We start from the raw sequence: 17,682 nt of genomic DNA on the forward strand, positions 1-17,682 counted from the left end.
ACAAAAAACAAACAAACAAACAAACAAACAAACAAAAAACCCATAATGCATATAAAAACAGATAAGCAGATTTTGCATATATACTGCTTAACGGGGAGGCAGAATGAATGGTCCGCCGGTTCTGTTTACAGTTTTGTCACTGCAAAGCACTGTGCACAGCTTAGCGTCATCACAGGAGTTTGGCTGGACTTTTTTTTCTGCCTGCAGCAGGGAGAACGCTTCAGTCAGGATGAGTGTGACAAGACAGACAGCGCAGCGTTCAGAGAATGTGATAGTCTCCTCTAAAAGAAAACTTTTAATTAGACAAACAAAATGTGATTTTGTGACTGCTGTACAGCGGTTAAGCTGTAAAACACAAACATGAACACACACAATGGCAGCAAAAGTGTAAGTTTCGCTATGCGACTTGAGCACGCATGCAGTAGAGCCCGACCAAGGTGGATTGGGGGGGATAAGTTGTGGATAAGTTTTCATCAGGCTGTGATGATGAATCTGACTGAAACTAACAGGTAAGACTTTATACTCAGTGTGTGAATGGTTGTAATATTTGAAACAGTGTGAACTGGTCGCATGAGGACTGCAGCTTTCAGTTCAGCCAATCAATTGACATCATCAATGGACGTATTTCGACTTATGACTCACTTATAACCCCAATTCCAATGAAGTTGGGACGTTGTGTAAAATGTAAATAAAAACAGAATACAATGATTTGCAAATCCTCTTCAACCTATATTCAATTGAATACACCACAAAGACAAGATATTTAATGTTCAAACTGATAAACTTTATTTTTTTGTGCAAGTATTCGCTCATTTTGAAATGGATAAATGCAACATGTTTCAAAAAACCTGGGACAGTGGTATGTTTACCACTGTGTTACATCACCTTTCCTTCTAACAACACTCAATAAGAGTTTGGGAACTGAGGACACTAATTGTTGAGGCTTTGTAGATGGAATTCTTTCCCATTCTTGCTTGATGTACGAATTCAGTTGTTCAACAGTCCTGGGTCTCCGTTGTCATATTTTGCATTTCATAATGCACCACACATTTTCATTGGGCCACAGGTCTGGACTGCAGATAGGCCAGTCTAGTACCTGCACTCTTTTACTATGAAGCCACGCTGTTGCAACACATGCAGAATTTGGCTTGGCATTGTCTTGCTGACATTGCTTGGATGGCAGCATGTGTTGCGTCAAAAACCTGGATGTAGCTTTCAGCATTGATGGTGCCATTGCACTCTTGTGAGCAGCTGAGCCTTTTGGGGATGCTCCTTTTATACCCAATCATGATGACACTCACAATTAGTGTCCTCAATTTCCAAACACTTGAGTGTTGTTAGAAAGAAAGGTGATGTAACACAGTGGTAAACATACCACTGTCCCAGCTTTTTTGAAACGTGTTGCAGGAATCCATTTCAAAATAAGCAAATATTTGCACAAAAACAATAAAGTTTATCAGTTTGAATATTAAATATTTTGTCTTTGTGGTGCATTCAATTGAATATAGATTGAAGAGGATTTGCAAATCATTGTATTCTGTTTTTATTTACATTTTACACAATGTCCCAACTTCATTGGAATTGGGGTGGTACCTTATTGTAAAAAGCCACATATTCTTGTGTAAATTCCTGTAAATCTAGTGTCTTTTTCCCATGAAAAAAGTCTACATTATTAAAAAATCATTTACATTCTTGTGCAAATTCATATAAATCCATTATTCAAAGCCACAATCTTTTTTCCAGTGAAAGAAAGCCTAGATTAATGAAAGAAAAGTCACATAATCTTGTCTAAAATCCTGTTTGAACAGCACATTTATTTTCCAGAAAGAAAAATTCTTATCGTGTTTAATGAGGGCACAGCTTGTTTTTCACGTTCTTTCAGGTGTGTTGCCAGCAACAATTCCACAAATTCTTGTCCTTATCAGACTTTTTCAAACCATCTTTCTTGCCATCTTTTCTCTGTCTGACGGTGCACCGTGACACAGACATGGTGCAAAACTGTTCTTTTAAAAACTTGAGAGCTCTAAACATTTGTGACGTCCACATGCTACGTTTAGCTTAAGCGTCTCGCAGGAGCCACAATGCGTCACCGCAGCAACCAACCAGTCCCGCTTTACGACAAATGTCTTAACAGCCAGGCTTTGGGTGGCATTTATATAACGGCTGAGTAGGTCCTTGTCATTTGATTGGTGCTTTGTATGTCACATGACATATATTAATTCATCCCATTTGTGTTGCATTGCATTTAGAGTGTGGCTTGGTTCCATTTAGAGTGAAAATTTGGTTCCATACGTTTGGTACCACTGCACTCTTGTGAACAGCTGAGCCTTTTGGGGATGCTCCTTTTATAACCAATCATGACACTCACCTGCAATTAACCTGTTCACCTGTGGAATGTTCCAAACAGGTGTTCCTTGAACACTGTTGCCCCTGTCCCAGCTTTTTTGAAACGTGTTGCAGCCATCCATTTCAAAATGAGGAGATATTTGCACAAAAACAAAAAAGTCTATCAGTTTGAACATTAAATATCATACAAAAAACAGAAGAGTTTACCGTGCTTCTGTATCAATCAATCAATCAATCAATTTTTTATATAGCGCCAAATCACAACAAACAGTTGCCCCAAGGCACTTTATATTGTAAGGCAAGGCCATACAATAATTATGTAAAACCCCAACGGTCAAAGGACCCCCTGTGAGCAAGCACTTGGCTACAGTGGGAAGGAAAAACTCCCTTTTAACAGGAAGAAACCTCCAGCAGAACCAGGCTCAGGGAGGGGCAGTCTTCTGCTAGGACTGGTTGGGGCTGAGGGAGAGAACCAGGAAAAAGACATGCTGTGGAGGGGAGCAGAGATCAATCACTAATGATTAAATGCAGAGTGGTGCATACAGAGCAAAAAGAGAAAGAAACAGTGCATCATGGGAACCCCCCAGCAGTCTACGTCTATAGCAGCATAACTAAGGGATGGTTCAGGGTCACCTGATCCAGCCCTAACTATAAGCTTTAGCAAAAAGGAAAGTTTTAAGCCTAATCTTAAAAGTAGAGAGGGTGTCTGTCTCCCTGGTCTGAATTGGGAGCTGGTTCCACAGGAGAGGAGCCTGAAAGCTGAAGGCTCTGCCTCCCATTCTACTCTTACAAACCCTAGGAACTACAAGTAAGCCTGCAGTCTGAGAGCGAAGCGCTCTATTGGGGTGATATGGTACTACGAGGTCCCTAAGATAAGATGGGACCTGATTATTCAAAACCTTATAAGTAAGAAGAAGAATTTTAAATTCTATTCTAGAATTAACAGGAAGCCAATGAAGAGAGGCCAATATGGGTGAGATATGCTCTCTCCTTCTAGTCCCCGTTAGTACTCTAGCTGCAGCATTTTGAATTAACTGAAGGCTTTTTAGGGAACTTTTAGGACAACCTGATAATAATGAATTACAATAGTCCAGCCTAGAGGAAATAAATGCATGAATTAGTTTTTCAGCATCACTCTGAGACAAGACCTTTCTGATTTTAGAGATATTGCGTAAATGCAAAAAAGCAGTCCTACATATTTGTTTAATATGCGCTTTGAATGACATATCCTGATCGAAAATGACTCCAAGATTTCTCACAGTATTACTAGAGGTCAGGGTAATGCCATCCAGAGTAAGGATCTGGTTAGACACCATGTTTCTAAGATTTGTGGGGCCAAGTACAATAACTTCAGTTTTATCTGAGTTTAAAAGCAGGAAATTAGAGGTCATCCATGTCTTTATGTCTGTAAGACAATCCTGCAGTTTAGCTAATTGGTGTGTGTCCTCTGGCTTCATGGATAGATAAAGCTGGGTATCATCTGCGTAACAATGAAAATTTAAGCAATACCGTCTAATAATACTGCCTAAGGGAAGCATGTATAAAGTGAATAAAATTGGTCCTAGCACAGAACCTTGTGGAACTCCATAATTAACTTTAGTCTGTGAAGAAGATTCCCCATTTACATGAACAAATTGTAATCTATTAGACAAATATGATTCAAACCACCGCAGCGCAGTGCCTTTAATACCTATGGCATGCTCTAATCTCTGTAATAAAATTTTATGGTCAACAGTATCAAAAGCAGCACTGAGGTCTAACAGAACAAGTACAGAGATGAGTCCACTGTCCGAGGCCATAAGAAGATCATTTGTAACCTTCACTAATGCTGTTTCTGTACTATGATGAATTCTAAAACCTGACTGAAACTCTTCAAATAGACCATTCCTCTGCAAATGATCAGTTAGCTGTTTTACAACTACCCTTTCAAGAATTTTTGAGAGAAAAGGAAGGTTGGAGATTGGCCTATAATTAGCTAAGATAGTTGGGTCAAGTGATGGCTTTTTAAGTAATGGTTTAATTACTGCCACCTTAAAAGCCTGTGGTACATAGCCAACTAACAAAGATTGATCATATTTAAGATCAAAGCATTAAATAATGGTAGGGCTTCCTTGAGCAGCCTGGTAGGAATGGGGTCTAATAAACATGTTGATGGTTTGGATGAAGTAACTAATGAAAACAACTCAGACAGAACAATCGGAGAGAAAGAGTCCAACCAAATACCGGCATCACTGAAAGCAGCCAAAGACAACGATACGTCTTTGGGATGGTTATGAGTAATTTTTTCTCTAATAGTTAAAATTTTGTTAGCAAAGAAAGTCATGAAGTCATTACTAGTTAAAGTTAATGGAATACTCAGCTCAATAGAGCTCTGACTCTTTGTCAGCCTGGCTACAGTGCTGAAAAGAAACCTGGGGTTGTTCTTATTTTCTTCAATTAGTGATGAGTAGAAAGATGTCCTAGCTTTACGGAGGGCTTTTTATAGAGCAACAGACTCTTTTTCCAGGCTAAGTGAAGATCTTCTAAATTAGTGAGACGCCATTTCCTCTCCAACTTACGGGTTACCTGCTTTAAGCTACGAGTTTGTGAGTTATACCACGGAGTCAGGCACTTCTGTTTTAAAGCTCTCTTTTTCAGAGGAGCTACAGCATCCAAAGTTGTCTTCAATGAGGATGTAAAACTATTGACGAGATACTCTATCTCACTTACAGAGTTTAGGTAGCTACTCTGCACTGTGTTGGTATATGGCATTAGAGAACATAAAGAAGGAATCATATCCTTAAACCTAGTTACAGCGCTTTCTGAAAGACTTCTAGTGTAATGAAACTTATTCCCCACTGCTGGGTAGTCCATCAGAGTAAATGTAAATGTTATTAAGAAATGATCAGACAGAAGGGAGTTTTCAGGGAATACTGTTAAGTCTTCTATTTCCATACCATAAGTCAGAACAAGATCTAAGATATGATTAAAGTGGTGGGTGGACTCATTTACATTTTGAGCAAAGCCAATAGAGTCTAATAATAGATTAAATGCAGTGTTGAGGCTGTCATTCTCAGCATCTGTGTGGATGTTAAAATCGCCCACTATAATTATCTTATCTGAGCTAAGCACTAAGTCAGACAAAAGGTCTGAAAATTCACAGAGAAACTCACAGTAACGACCAGGTGGACGATAGACAATAACAAATAAAACTGGTTTTTGGGACTTCCAATTTGGATGGACAAGACTAAGAGTCAAGCTTTCAAATGAATTAAAGCTCTGTCTGGGTTTTTGATTAATTAATAAGCTGGAATGGAAGATTGCTGCTAATCCTCCGCCCCGGCCCGTGCTACGAGCATTCTGACAGTTAGTGTGACTCGGGGGTGTTGACTCATTTAAACTAACATATTCATCCTGCTGTAACCAGGTTTCTGTAAGGCAGAATAAATCAATATGTTGATCAATTATTATATCATTTACCAAAAGGGACTTAGAAGAGAGAGACCTAATGTTTAATAGACCACATTTAACTGTTTTAGTCTGTGGTGCAGTTGAAGGTGCTATATTATTTTTTCTTTTTGAATTTTTATGTTTAAATTGATTTTTTCTGGTTATTGGTGGTCTGGGAGCAGACACCGTCTCTACGGGGATGGGGTAATGAGGGGATGGCAGGGGGAGAGAAGCTGCAGAGAGGTGTGTAAGACTACAACTCTGCTTCCTGGTCCCAACCCTGGATAGTCACGGTTTGGAGGATTTAAGAAAATTGGCCAGATTTCTAGAAATGAGAGCTGCTCCATCCAAAGTGGGATGGATGCCGTCTCTCCTAACAAGACCAGGTTTTCCCCAGAAGCTTTGCAAATTATCTATGAAGCCCACCTCATTTTTTGGACACCACTCAGACAGCCAGCAATTCAAGGAGAACATGCGGCTAAACATGTCACTCCCGGTCCGATTGGGGAGGGGCCCAGAGAAAACTACAGAGTCCGACATTGTTTTTGCAAAGTTACACACCGATTTAATGTTAATTTTAGTGACCTCCGATTGGCGTAACCGGGTGTCATTACTGCCGACGTGAATTACAATCTTACCAAATTTACGCTTAGCCTTAGCCAGCAGTTTCAAATTTCCTTCAATGTCGCCTGCTCTGGCCCCCGGAAGACAACTGACTATGGTTGCTGGTGTCGCTAACTTCACATTTCTCAAAACAGAGTCGCCAATAACCAGAGTTTGATCCTCGGCGGGTGTGTCGTCGAGTGGGGAAAAACGGTTAGAAATGTGAATGGGTTGGCGGTGTACATGGGGCTTCTGTTTAGAACTACGCTTCCTCCTCACAGTCACCCAGTCGGCCTGCTTTCCCGGCTGCTCTGGATCTGCCAGGGGGTAACTAACGGCGGCTAAGCTACCTTGGTCCGCACCGACTACAGGGGCCTGGCTAGCTGTAGAATTTTCCACGGTGCGGAGCCGAGTCTCCAATTCGCCCAGCCTGTATAGCACAAACTGTAAAAGCACAGACTGTGATGTTACATCTCTGATTCTGTCCTTACAGCTACTGAGACAGCGGTTCTAGAAAGGACTCTCCTTTGCCCCTTCTAACCACCTTGACTCTTTTTCTCTTATAGTTGATTCTTTTAAATTCTTTAGACAGCTGCATTTGAAATATTTTTTTTTCCAAATCTAATAATGAGTCCAATAATAAAAATGATTTGGATTCTAATATAATATTAGTGAGCCTCTACGAGAAGTTACTCCTTTTAAAAAGAAATCAAGTTTTTTGTCGTCTTCAAATTTAAATCCTACTATAGTGACTGTTAGCCAGGTAGTTGAGAGGGAATTTGCTAAATTAGGGGCTTTATGACCGTCTAAAAATAAGAATATGACAAAGAGTGAATTGGATGTATTGCGATCTTTGGAATCCAGACGGAATATCATCATTCGCCCCGCCAATAAGGGGGGTGCTGTTGTTGTTATGGGGTTGGAGAAGTATGAAAATGGTATATTGAAACTGTTGAATAATGCTAAACACTATCAACTTTTACCTTCCAATCCCACTTCTAATATTAATAGTATGATTCATGAATTTATTGATTCATCTCATAAGAAGGGCTGGATAACAGAAAAAGAGACGGCCTTCCTTTTAAGTGAATACCCTCGTTCTCCAGTATTTTATGGTTTACCCAAAATTCACAAACAATTGGATGACCTTCTGTTACGGCCTACTGTTTCTGGAATAGGGAGTCTTACTGAGCCCCTTTCACAATTTGTTGACTTCTTTCTGACAAAGTTTGTTCGTAAATTACCTTCGTATCTTGAGGATACCACTGATGTTCTAAATCTTATCAATAATTGGAATTGTGCAAGTGATGATATCCTTGTGTCTTTGGATGTACAAAGCCTATATACATGCATACCTCACCATGTAGGCTTAGAAGCCATTTCCTTCTATCTTGCTGAACGTCCTATTGATGTGCTGCCACCTTCAGATCTTTTGATTAAATTGGTTGAGATTGTCTTATCGAATAATTTTTTCAAATACTCAGATAAATATTATCTACAACTACAGGGGACTGCTATGGGGAGTGCTTTTGCTCCATCATACGCATGTTTAGTGATGGGTTTTTGGGACGAGAAACATATCTTTAGTACTGAAAATTACCCTTTTCACTCAAAAATATCATTATGGCGTAGATACATTGATGACGTCCTCTTAATTTGAAGGGGCACATATGATGAGTTACATCAATTTTTGAATTATATTAATTTCACCACGGATTATTTATCTTTTACTATGAACTATAATCCTCATTCCATAGATTTTCTAGATGCCGCTATTTATAAGGATGTCAATAATGTTTTGCAGTCAACTATTTACCGTAAACTTCTTAGTAGAAATACTTTATTGAGAGCTGATAGTAATCATCCGCCCCATTTAGTTTGTAACATACCAGTGGGTCAGTTTTTGCGAGTTAGAAGAAACTGTAGTTCTATCATGGACTTGTCAAAAGCAGCCTATCTAGCAACTCTGTTTGAACAACATGGTTATAGCAGAACTGATATTGGTAAAGCATGGGGCAGAGCTCTAAATACTGATCGTGCCTCTTCTTCAACATCTAAATTGTTTGTTTTACCTGCTATACTCCATTTGTGGGAAGAATAAAAAAAAAAAAAAAACACAATTTATAAATATTGGCACATTCTGAAGAGTGATCCCACACTTAAAGACATCTGTGCTGAACCGCCTAAATTTATATTTAGGTGTGCCCGAAATATTCGCGATAGACTTGTTCATTCAGATATGATTATTCCCGTCTTAAGTGCCTGGCCTTCCAGACCACCAAAAGGTTTCTTTAGATGTGGTAATTGTGCACATTGTTCAAATTCCACTAATGCTTCATGTTTCTCTCATCCTCACACTGGTAAACAATATATTCTATTTCTTCATTTATCAATTGTAATACTACACATGTAGTATATCTTTTAAAATGTCCTTGTGGATTGGCATATATTGGACAAACAAAACGTCAACTTAAATTACAGCTAGCTGAACATAAAACAGTAATCCGTACTCAGAATCTAACTTATGCCATGGCGAGGCACTATAAACAGGCCGGTCATGGCTCTCCAGCATCCTTAAAATTTTGGGGGATTGAGAGAGTCATAGCTCCACCCAGAGGTGGTGATATCATTAAAAAACTCTTATGTAGAGAAGCATTTTGGATTTACACTTGGATTTACCTTGGAACCTTTTGGTTTGAATGAAGATCTAAAATTTACTTGCTTTCTCTAATAACTATTTTTTAGTCTTGTTTTAGTTTTGTGTGTTTTGGGACAGTGTGTTTCTAATCATGAACTGATTACTAATTGAGTGAGTGTTGTGTCTGACGGATGGTCATGCCCCTTTGGAAGCATTAAAACACCTGCTTATTATTAGTATTTAAGCTGTACCATCTTTGTCTTTGCAGGACTCTGAGGAAGATGTGACTCTCACATCGAAACTTTAGTCCCGCTGTATATTTTTGTTTTCAGTACCTTATTAAACTTTCCAGCACTTATTTCTGTGTTGCACCAGTTATTTTTCTCTTTATTAAATATCTGATCTTTGTGGTGTATTCAATTGAATATAGGTTGAAGAGGTTGCATTGCACACAACGTCCCAACTTCACTACAACTTGGGCTGTACAAGAAAAATGTGTCAACAGTCGAATAACTTACCTAAAACATATGACCTGCGTATGCGGGACGTATCAGCCATACGTCGAAAATATTGTGCATGTCCAAAATTTTTCGACATACTCGCTGTATTGCAACGTATATCAGCGTACTTCAATGTACGCTTAACTTATACAAAATTTACCCATAACTTATTAGACCTGTGCCGGCGTATGCCAGTGTTTTTAATATGGTCGCATACGCTGGCTAAATAGTCAAAGTGACAGGAGTGTAACAAACATTGCGGCAGCTTATTATAAAAGTTACAAGTGAAAAATAAAATGTAATAATAATAATAATAATAATAATAAGCTGTACATACCACGCAGGAAACCTAAAAGAGTTGTATTAAATTGTACATCACATTTGAATATAAAAATTGATTAAACTGGAACTCCATCAAATGACAAGGGGAATTCTTTTTTTTTTTTTTTTTACCTCCACTGAGTCCTAGGAACTCCAAATTTCCAAACCATACATCAAACCCTGAATCAGAATCCTTACAATAAAAAGCATCATCAAAATAGAAAATCATTAAAAGTCTCACTTGTTCTGCAAATCAAAGATCCTTTGGCACTCTTCTTTGTAACGCTCCTGATGTTCAGCCACAGAGAAACGGGAGCCTCTGGCAAACTTGCTCATTGGTCCTTCACCTGAACGTGCCTGCTCTGTGGACATGGTTCTCACCACATCAATCACCTCCCAGCGAGACAACTTCTTGATCTAACACACACATACACATGAAAGCTGAAGAAAATGTATGTTAGCATACATACACGGTCACACTAACCACGATTAATGATAAAGCTTAGCGGTTTGGGACAAGGTGTGTCTAAACTCTGGACCAAATACAAACAACATGGAAAGGTTGTTAAAGGCAAACATACTGGTAGACCAAGGAAGACATCAAAGTGTCAAGACAGAAAACTTAAAGCAATAAGTCTCAAAAATCGAAAATGCACAACAAAACAAATGAGGAACAAATGGGAGGAAACTGGAGTCAATGTCTGTGACCGAACTGTAAGAAACCACCTAAAGGAAATGGGATTTACATACAGAAAAGCTAGACGAAAGCCATCATTAACACCTAAACAGAAAAAACAAGGTTACAATGAGCTAAGGAAAAGCAATCGTGGACTGTGGATGACTGGATGAAAGTCATATTCAGTGATGAATCTCGAATCTGCATTGGGCAAGGTGATGATGCTGGAACTTATGTTTGGTGCCGTCCCAATGAGATTTATAAAGATGACTGCCTGAAGAGAACATGTACATTTCCACAGTCATTTTTCAAGATGATAATGCATCTTGCCATAGAGCATAAACTGTGAAAACATTCCTTGCAAAAAGACACATAGGGTCAATGTCATGGCCTGCAAATAGTCCGGATCTTAATCCAACTGAAAATCTTTGGTGGAAGTTGAAGAAAATGGTCCATGACAAGGCTCCAACCTGCAAAGCTGCTCTGGCAACAGCAATCAGAGAAAGTTGGAGCCAGATTGATGAAGAGTACTGTTTGTCACTCATTAAGTCCATGCCTCAGAGACTGCAAGCTGTTATAAAAGCCAGAGGTGGTGCAACAAAATACTAGTGATGTGTTGGAGCGTTCTTTTGTTTTTCATGATTCCATAATTTTTTTCCTCAGAATTGAGTGATACCATATTTTTTTCCCTCTGCTTGGTCTAAAAAAGTAACCGTTACTGACTGCCACAATTTTTTTTCCTGATTTCTTATAGTGTTACTTAAAGACAGAAAGATGCCATTTGAAATGACTTTAGTTTTCAGTTTTTAGTTTTAGTTTTCAATTGGATATAAACAACTGTTTTCACATTTAAACAGAAATTATCACAGTTGTACAGTGAGGAAAGTAAGTATTTGAACACCCTGCGATTTTGCAAGTTCTTCCACTTAGAAATCATGGAGGGGTCTGAAATTTTCATCTTAGGTGCACGTCCACTGTGAGAGACATAATCTAAAAAAAAAAAAAATCCATAAATCACAATGTATGATTTTTTTAATAATTTATTTGTATGTTACTGCTGCAAATAAGTATTTTAACACCTGTGAAAATCAATGTTAATATTTGGTACAGTAGCCTTTGTTTCCAATTACAGAGGTCAAATGTTTCCTGTAATTTTTCACCAGGTTTGCACACACTGCAGCAGGGATTTTGGTCCACTCCTCCATACAGATCTTCTTCAAATCTTTCAGGTTTGGAGTTTCAGCTCCCCCCAAAGATTTTCTATTGAGGTCAGTTCTGGAGATTGGCCAGACCACTCCAGGACCTTGAAATGCTTCTTACGGAGCCCCTCCTTAGTTGCTCTGGCTGTGTGTTTGGGGTCATTGTCATGCTGGAAGACCCAGCCATGACCCATCTTCAATGCTCTTACTGAGGGAAGGCGGTTGTTTACCAAATTCTTGCAATACATGACCCCATCCATCCTCCCTTCAATACGGTGCAGTCGTCCTGTCCCCTTTGCAGAAGAGCATCCCCAGAGTATGATGTTTCCACCCCCATGCTTGATGGTTGGGATGGTTTTCTTGGGGTTGTTCTCATCCTCTAAACATGGTAAGTGGAGTTGATTTCAAAAAGCTCTATTCTGGTCTCATCTGACCACATGACTTTCTCCCATGTCTCCTCTGGATCATCCAGGTGGTCACTGGTGAACTTCAAACGGGCTTGGACATGTGCTGGCTTGAGCAGGGGGACCTTGCTGCCCTGCAGGATTTTAAATCATGACAGCATCATGTGTTACTAATGTAATCTTTGTGACTGTGGTCCCAGCTCTCTTCAGGTCATTGACCAGGTCCTCCTGTGTAGTTCTGAGCTTTGTCAGAATCATCCTTACCCCACAAAGTGAGATCTTGCATGGAATCCCAGACCGAGGGAGACTGACAGTCATCTTGTGTTTCTTCCACTTTCTAATAAATAATCATAACAGTTGTTGTCTTCTACCAAGCTGCTTGCCTGTTGTCCTGTAGTCTATCCCAGCCTTGTACAGGTCTACAGTTTTGTCCCTGGTGTCCTTAGATAGCTCTTTGGTCTTGGCTATGGTGGACAGGTTGGCGTGTGATTGATTGAGTGTGTGAACAGGCATCTTTTATACAGGTAACAAGTTCAAACAGGTGCAATTAATACAGGTAAAGGGATAAAGGACAAGGAAATTAAAATATTAGCCAGAGAGAAGAAATGGTTTGAGAGAGGGGTCAAGGAGGCATTCTTTGTGAAACGTTTGAAACCCAGCCTTAACCGGGGAGGGGGTCTGAGACACACTTTATCCCCTGTTTACAATGGGGTACTCAGGTCAAAGGAGTTTCAGTCTTTTGTTCATGGTAATGAGTCATTCACGTCATCAAGGGAGCCATCAGAAAGGCATCCATCCCACCATTAGAGGGACAGATGTCCTGTCATTAGGTGTGCTAAATAGAGCACAATAGTTGCTAATTAGAGCTATTGTTTTGTCACTGGCCTATAGCAGTCTGCCTCTCAGTAGGAGGGGTCTGGTTAGGTTTAAAACTCCAGCTTTTGTTGGCTTCTGTTTTATTCTTCTCTACAAAAGTCAGACAGAAGTCAGACTTCCAGAGCAAGAATTTTAGCTGATGAAGCTTCTGCGATTTGAAGCGAAACGTCCTCGCGTCAAGCAAGCCAGTCCAGTCGAAGATTCAAGCTTCTCTACAGTGCAAGATAAGAGGGCTTCTTAAAGAAAAATTAACAGGTCTGCGTGAGCCAGAATTCTTGCTGGTTGGTAGGTGTTCAAATACTTATTTGCAGCAGTAACATACAAATAAATTATTTAAAAAATCATATATTGTGATTTCCGGATTTTTTTTTGATAATGTCTCTCACAGTGGACATGCACCTAAGATGAAAATTTCAGACCCTTCCATGATTTCTAAGTGGGAGAACTTGCAAAATCGCAGGGTGTTCAAATACTTATTTTCCTCACTGTATTTAATAATAGTTTCTAAAGGACTTATATCACTATATAAGACACTCACACATTACATAGCTTAGCTGGTTTCTGGATTCTAGTTTGTATATGCATCAACATATATTTAATAATTTTGAAGAAATCTTTATAATCACATGTTTTTTCATTATATTCTAAGTTGATTCACTGTGCCCTGGACACTGATTCACTGTGCTCCGGCTTCCCCTATGTGTGTGGTTGTTTTAATTCTGATATATGCCATTCTTACGTTCAACTAGTAATAATTGTGTATTAATTGCTGTATTTTTGTCTGAGGTAATTGAGTGCGATATGAATTGCCCTTTTAGGGATCAATAAAGTTGTTTGAAACTTGAATCTAAGTTGTGCTGTTTCCTAACAATGTTAAGATATTTACACTTTATTTTTTCTTTTTATCTTTCATGTTCTATCTTGTATTGACTTATAACAATTAATGCCATGATTCAACACACTCCGATACAGGAGGTGAGGGTATGTACTTCTAAAGCTGGTCTGAGATCCTCCAACACACATAATAAATCCTCCAATAAACACAATTAATTTATAAGTACTAAATTATTAGGATAGTATTTTCAGACTGTGGCCAAGATGAGTGAATTAAAACATCATAATTCACGTGTCTTGAAAAAAAATCATCTTTTTAAATCATCACATAGCGATTTACTAAGCGATAATGTTAGCATTACAGAATGGCTCCTTTATGAGTATTTTATGATAAATGTTTGTCATAATATTGCTTGTTGTGTGGTTAATTGACTGAACGAATCATCTAAGAAACATGCTGCAGTTTTTCTGTCGAGTGAGGTGGTGGCTGACGCACACAGAAAGCCACAATGTCAGCAGCACCACTTTCACTGCAGAGACACACACACACACACACACACACACACACACACACACACACACACACACACACACACACACACACACACACACACACACACACACACACACACACACACGTAAGGCACCTTATACAACCCCTGGCAATAATTATGGAATCACCGGCCTCGGAGGATGTTCATTCAGTTTAATTTTGTAGAAAAAAAGCAGATCACAGACATGACACAAAACTAAAGTAATTTCAAATGGCAACTTTCTGGCTTTAAGAAACACTATAAGAAATCAGGAAAAATAATTGTGGCAGTCAGTAATGGTTACTTTTTTAGACCAAGCAGAGGGAAAAAAAATATGGACTCACTCAATTCTGAGGAATAAATTATGGAATCACCCTGTAAATTTTCATCCCCAAAACTAACACCTGCATCAAATCAGACCTGCTCGTTAGTCTGCATCTAAAAAGGAGTGATCACACCTTGGAGAGCTGTTGCACCAAGTGGACTGACATGAATCATGGCTCCAACACGAGAGATATCAACTGAAACAAAAGGAGAGGATTATCAAACTCTTAAAAGAGGGTAAATCATCACGCAATGTTGCAAAAGATGTTGGTTGTTCACAGTCAGCTGTGTCTAAACTCTGGACCAAATACAAACAACATGGGAAGGTTGTTAAAGGCAAACATACTGGTAGACCAAGGAAGACATCAAAGTGTCAAGACAGAAAACTTAAAGCAATATGTCTCAAAAATCAAAAATGCACAACAAAACAAATGAGGAACGAATGGGAGGAAACTGGAGTCAACGTCTGTGACCGAACTGTAAGAAACTGCCTAAAGGAAATGGGATTTACATACAGAAAAGCTAAAGGAAAGCCATCATTAACACCTAAACAGGAAAAAAAACAAGGTTACAATGGGCTAAGGAAAAGCAATCATGGACTGTGGATGACTGGATGAAAGTCATATTCAGTGATGAATCTCGAATCTGCATTGGGCAAGGTGATGATGCTGGAACTTTTGTTTGGTGCCGTTCCAATGAGATTTATAAAGATGAATGCCTGAAGGGAACATGTAAATTTCCACAGTCATTGATGATATGGGGCTGCATGTCAGGTAAAGGCACTGGGGAGATGGCTGTCATTACATCATCAATAAATGCACAAGTTTACGTTGATATTTTGGACACTTTTCTTATCCCATCAATTGAAAGGATGTTTGGGGATGATGAAATCATTTTTTCAAGATGATAATGCATCTTGCCATAGAGCAAAAACTGTGAAAACATTCCTTGCAAAAAGACACCATAGGGTCAATGTCATGGCCTGCAAATAGTCCGGATCTTAATCCAATTGAAAATCTTTGGTGGAAGTTGAAGAAAATGGTCCATGACAAGGCTCCAACCTGCAAAGCTGATCTGGCAACAGCAATCAGAGAAAGTTGGAGCCAGATTGATGAAGAGTACTGTTTGTAACTCATTAAGTCCATTCCTCAGAGACTGCAAGCTGTTATAAAAGCCAGAGGTGATGCAACAAAATACTAGTGATGTGTTGGAGCGTTCTTTTGTTTTTCATGATTCCATAATTTTTTCCTCAGAATTGAGTGATTCCAGTTTTTTTCCCCTCTGCTTGGTCTAAAAAAGTAACCGTTACTGACTGCCACAATTTTTTTTTTTCCTGATTTCTTATAGTGTTTTTTAAAGCCAGAAAGTTGCCATTTGAAATGACTTTAGTTTTGTGTCATGTCTGTGATCTGCTTTATTTCTACACAATTAAACAAATGAATGAACATCCTCCGAGGCCGGTGATTCCATAATTTTTGCCAGGGGTTGTATATGTATATAACATGTCTTGTCACACATATGGCTATGGATTAAACATAGAAACTGACAATACCTGTAACATTATGCGAGGGGAAAAGCCTCATGAAGGTTAGTATCATTACGCATGGCAGGAGGCAGTAGCTACATAACTGGCTAGTTAGCTCAAAAATTGTTCATTTATTAACACCTCAAACATACTTTGAACTAAGTCAATAAACTGAGTTTGAGGTTGTAGGAAACAATAACATCACCTTTAAAGGTTCATGTTATTTCCCACTTATGTAGCTTCAAAGCACAGATTTCATAAATGATAAGCTGTGACCTCCTAGCAACCATAGCATCATGTTCTTCTTACTTCTTCTTCTGGGACACCAAACTTGCGCAGCAGCTGCTTGGCGTTCTTCAATGAGAGTCTCCTCAGGTCAGCATCCGTACCTGTCACAGTCTTCTTCACAGGCTGTGGCTCTTTGTCATCCTGAAAACCAAACACACGGCAAGAGTCTTCACTCTCAACAGGTAACATAACTTGAGTAGAGGTAAAGCAGTGACTGATTTTCATTTAAGACAGTCAGACCTTCTGTTGAGTGGGCTTATTGGGCACTTTGACATAGGAGAAACCCTCTCCACAGCCTGTTGGGTCAGCCACACCTGTAACCTCTAACAGACATTTCCCCTTCATGGCAGAAATAAAGGCTCTTGTGGTGTTCCAAGGAGCTGTCCGGACCTAAAGTATTGGAGACAGTAGCAGAAAGGTGGGGTTCTGTTTTCTATTTTAATGTTTTTATATTATATATATATATATATATATATATATATATATGCACTCTGGGACATACCTCATCATCTATTTTCATTTGAAAGTCCTCTTCATTTTCCTCCTCTGGAGCAAAGAAGGATTTCTCACCATAACCAGCATCCTGTGTTAGAAAAACACCTTGTAGCAAACTAGCAAACAATATCCATATTAAAAGGAAACTACAGATACCTTGAGTCTCTGCTCTGCCACCAGCATGCTATAATAAGCACAGCACTGTTCTGGAGACACCATGGCTCTGATCTCCTCTTCAGTGGGTAATCTGAAGTCAGGCTTCAGCACCCACCAATTAGAGTCCATCCCTATGAGTGTCAAACACTGTTAGCCATCTACTCCTGACCACCCAAGTACAACATATTCTGCACACTGTAATAAACAAGTTTAATCATTCATTCTATGTACATAATTCACCCTTAACTTGCTGTGTTAACTGATTTGTAAAATTTTATACTAAACACACACACCTACACCCATATAGTGAGGCAAATAAGTATTTAATCTACTGTCCATTTTGCAAGTTTTCCCACCTACAAAGAATGGAGAGGTCTGTAATTTTTATCATAGGTACAGTTCAACTGTTAGAGACAGAATCTAAAAAAAAATCCTGAAAATCACATTATATGATTTTTAAATAATTAATTTGCATTTTATTGCATGAAATCCGTATTTGATCACCTACCAACCAGCAGGATTTCTGGCTCTCACA

The 17,682-nt window shown here is 39.0% G+C and overlaps 1 protein-coding gene across 11 annotated transcripts in view; it reads right to left on the reverse strand.

Moving 5' to 3' along the window:
- Positions 1–17,682, reverse strand: part of taf1 (TAF1 RNA polymerase II, TATA box binding protein (TBP)-associated factor) — a 67,440-nt gene that overhangs the window by 23,553 nt on the left and 26,205 nt on the right. For all 11 annotated transcript variants that reach the window (XM_034178670.1, XM_034178669.1, XM_034178664.1 and 8 more), the window contains 5 exons: positions 17,148–17,278; positions 16,999–17,079; positions 16,737–16,886; positions 16,518–16,637; positions 10,079–10,254 (listed from right to left, as the gene is read on the reverse strand). In XM_034178670.1, coding sequence (XP_034034561.1) covers positions 10,079–10,254; positions 16,518–16,637; positions 16,737–16,886; positions 16,999–17,079; positions 17,148–17,278 — 658 coding nt within the window. The remainder of the gene's footprint in view (positions 1–10,078; positions 10,255–16,517; positions 16,638–16,736; positions 16,887–16,998; positions 17,080–17,147; positions 17,279–17,682) is intronic.

The sequence above is a fragment of the Thalassophryne amazonica genome, chromosome 9 (assembly GCF_902500255.1).
Source record: "Thalassophryne amazonica chromosome 9, fThaAma1.1, whole genome shotgun sequence".
NCBI classification, from domain to species: Eukaryota; Metazoa; Chordata; class Actinopteri; order Batrachoidiformes; family Batrachoididae; genus Thalassophryne; species Thalassophryne amazonica.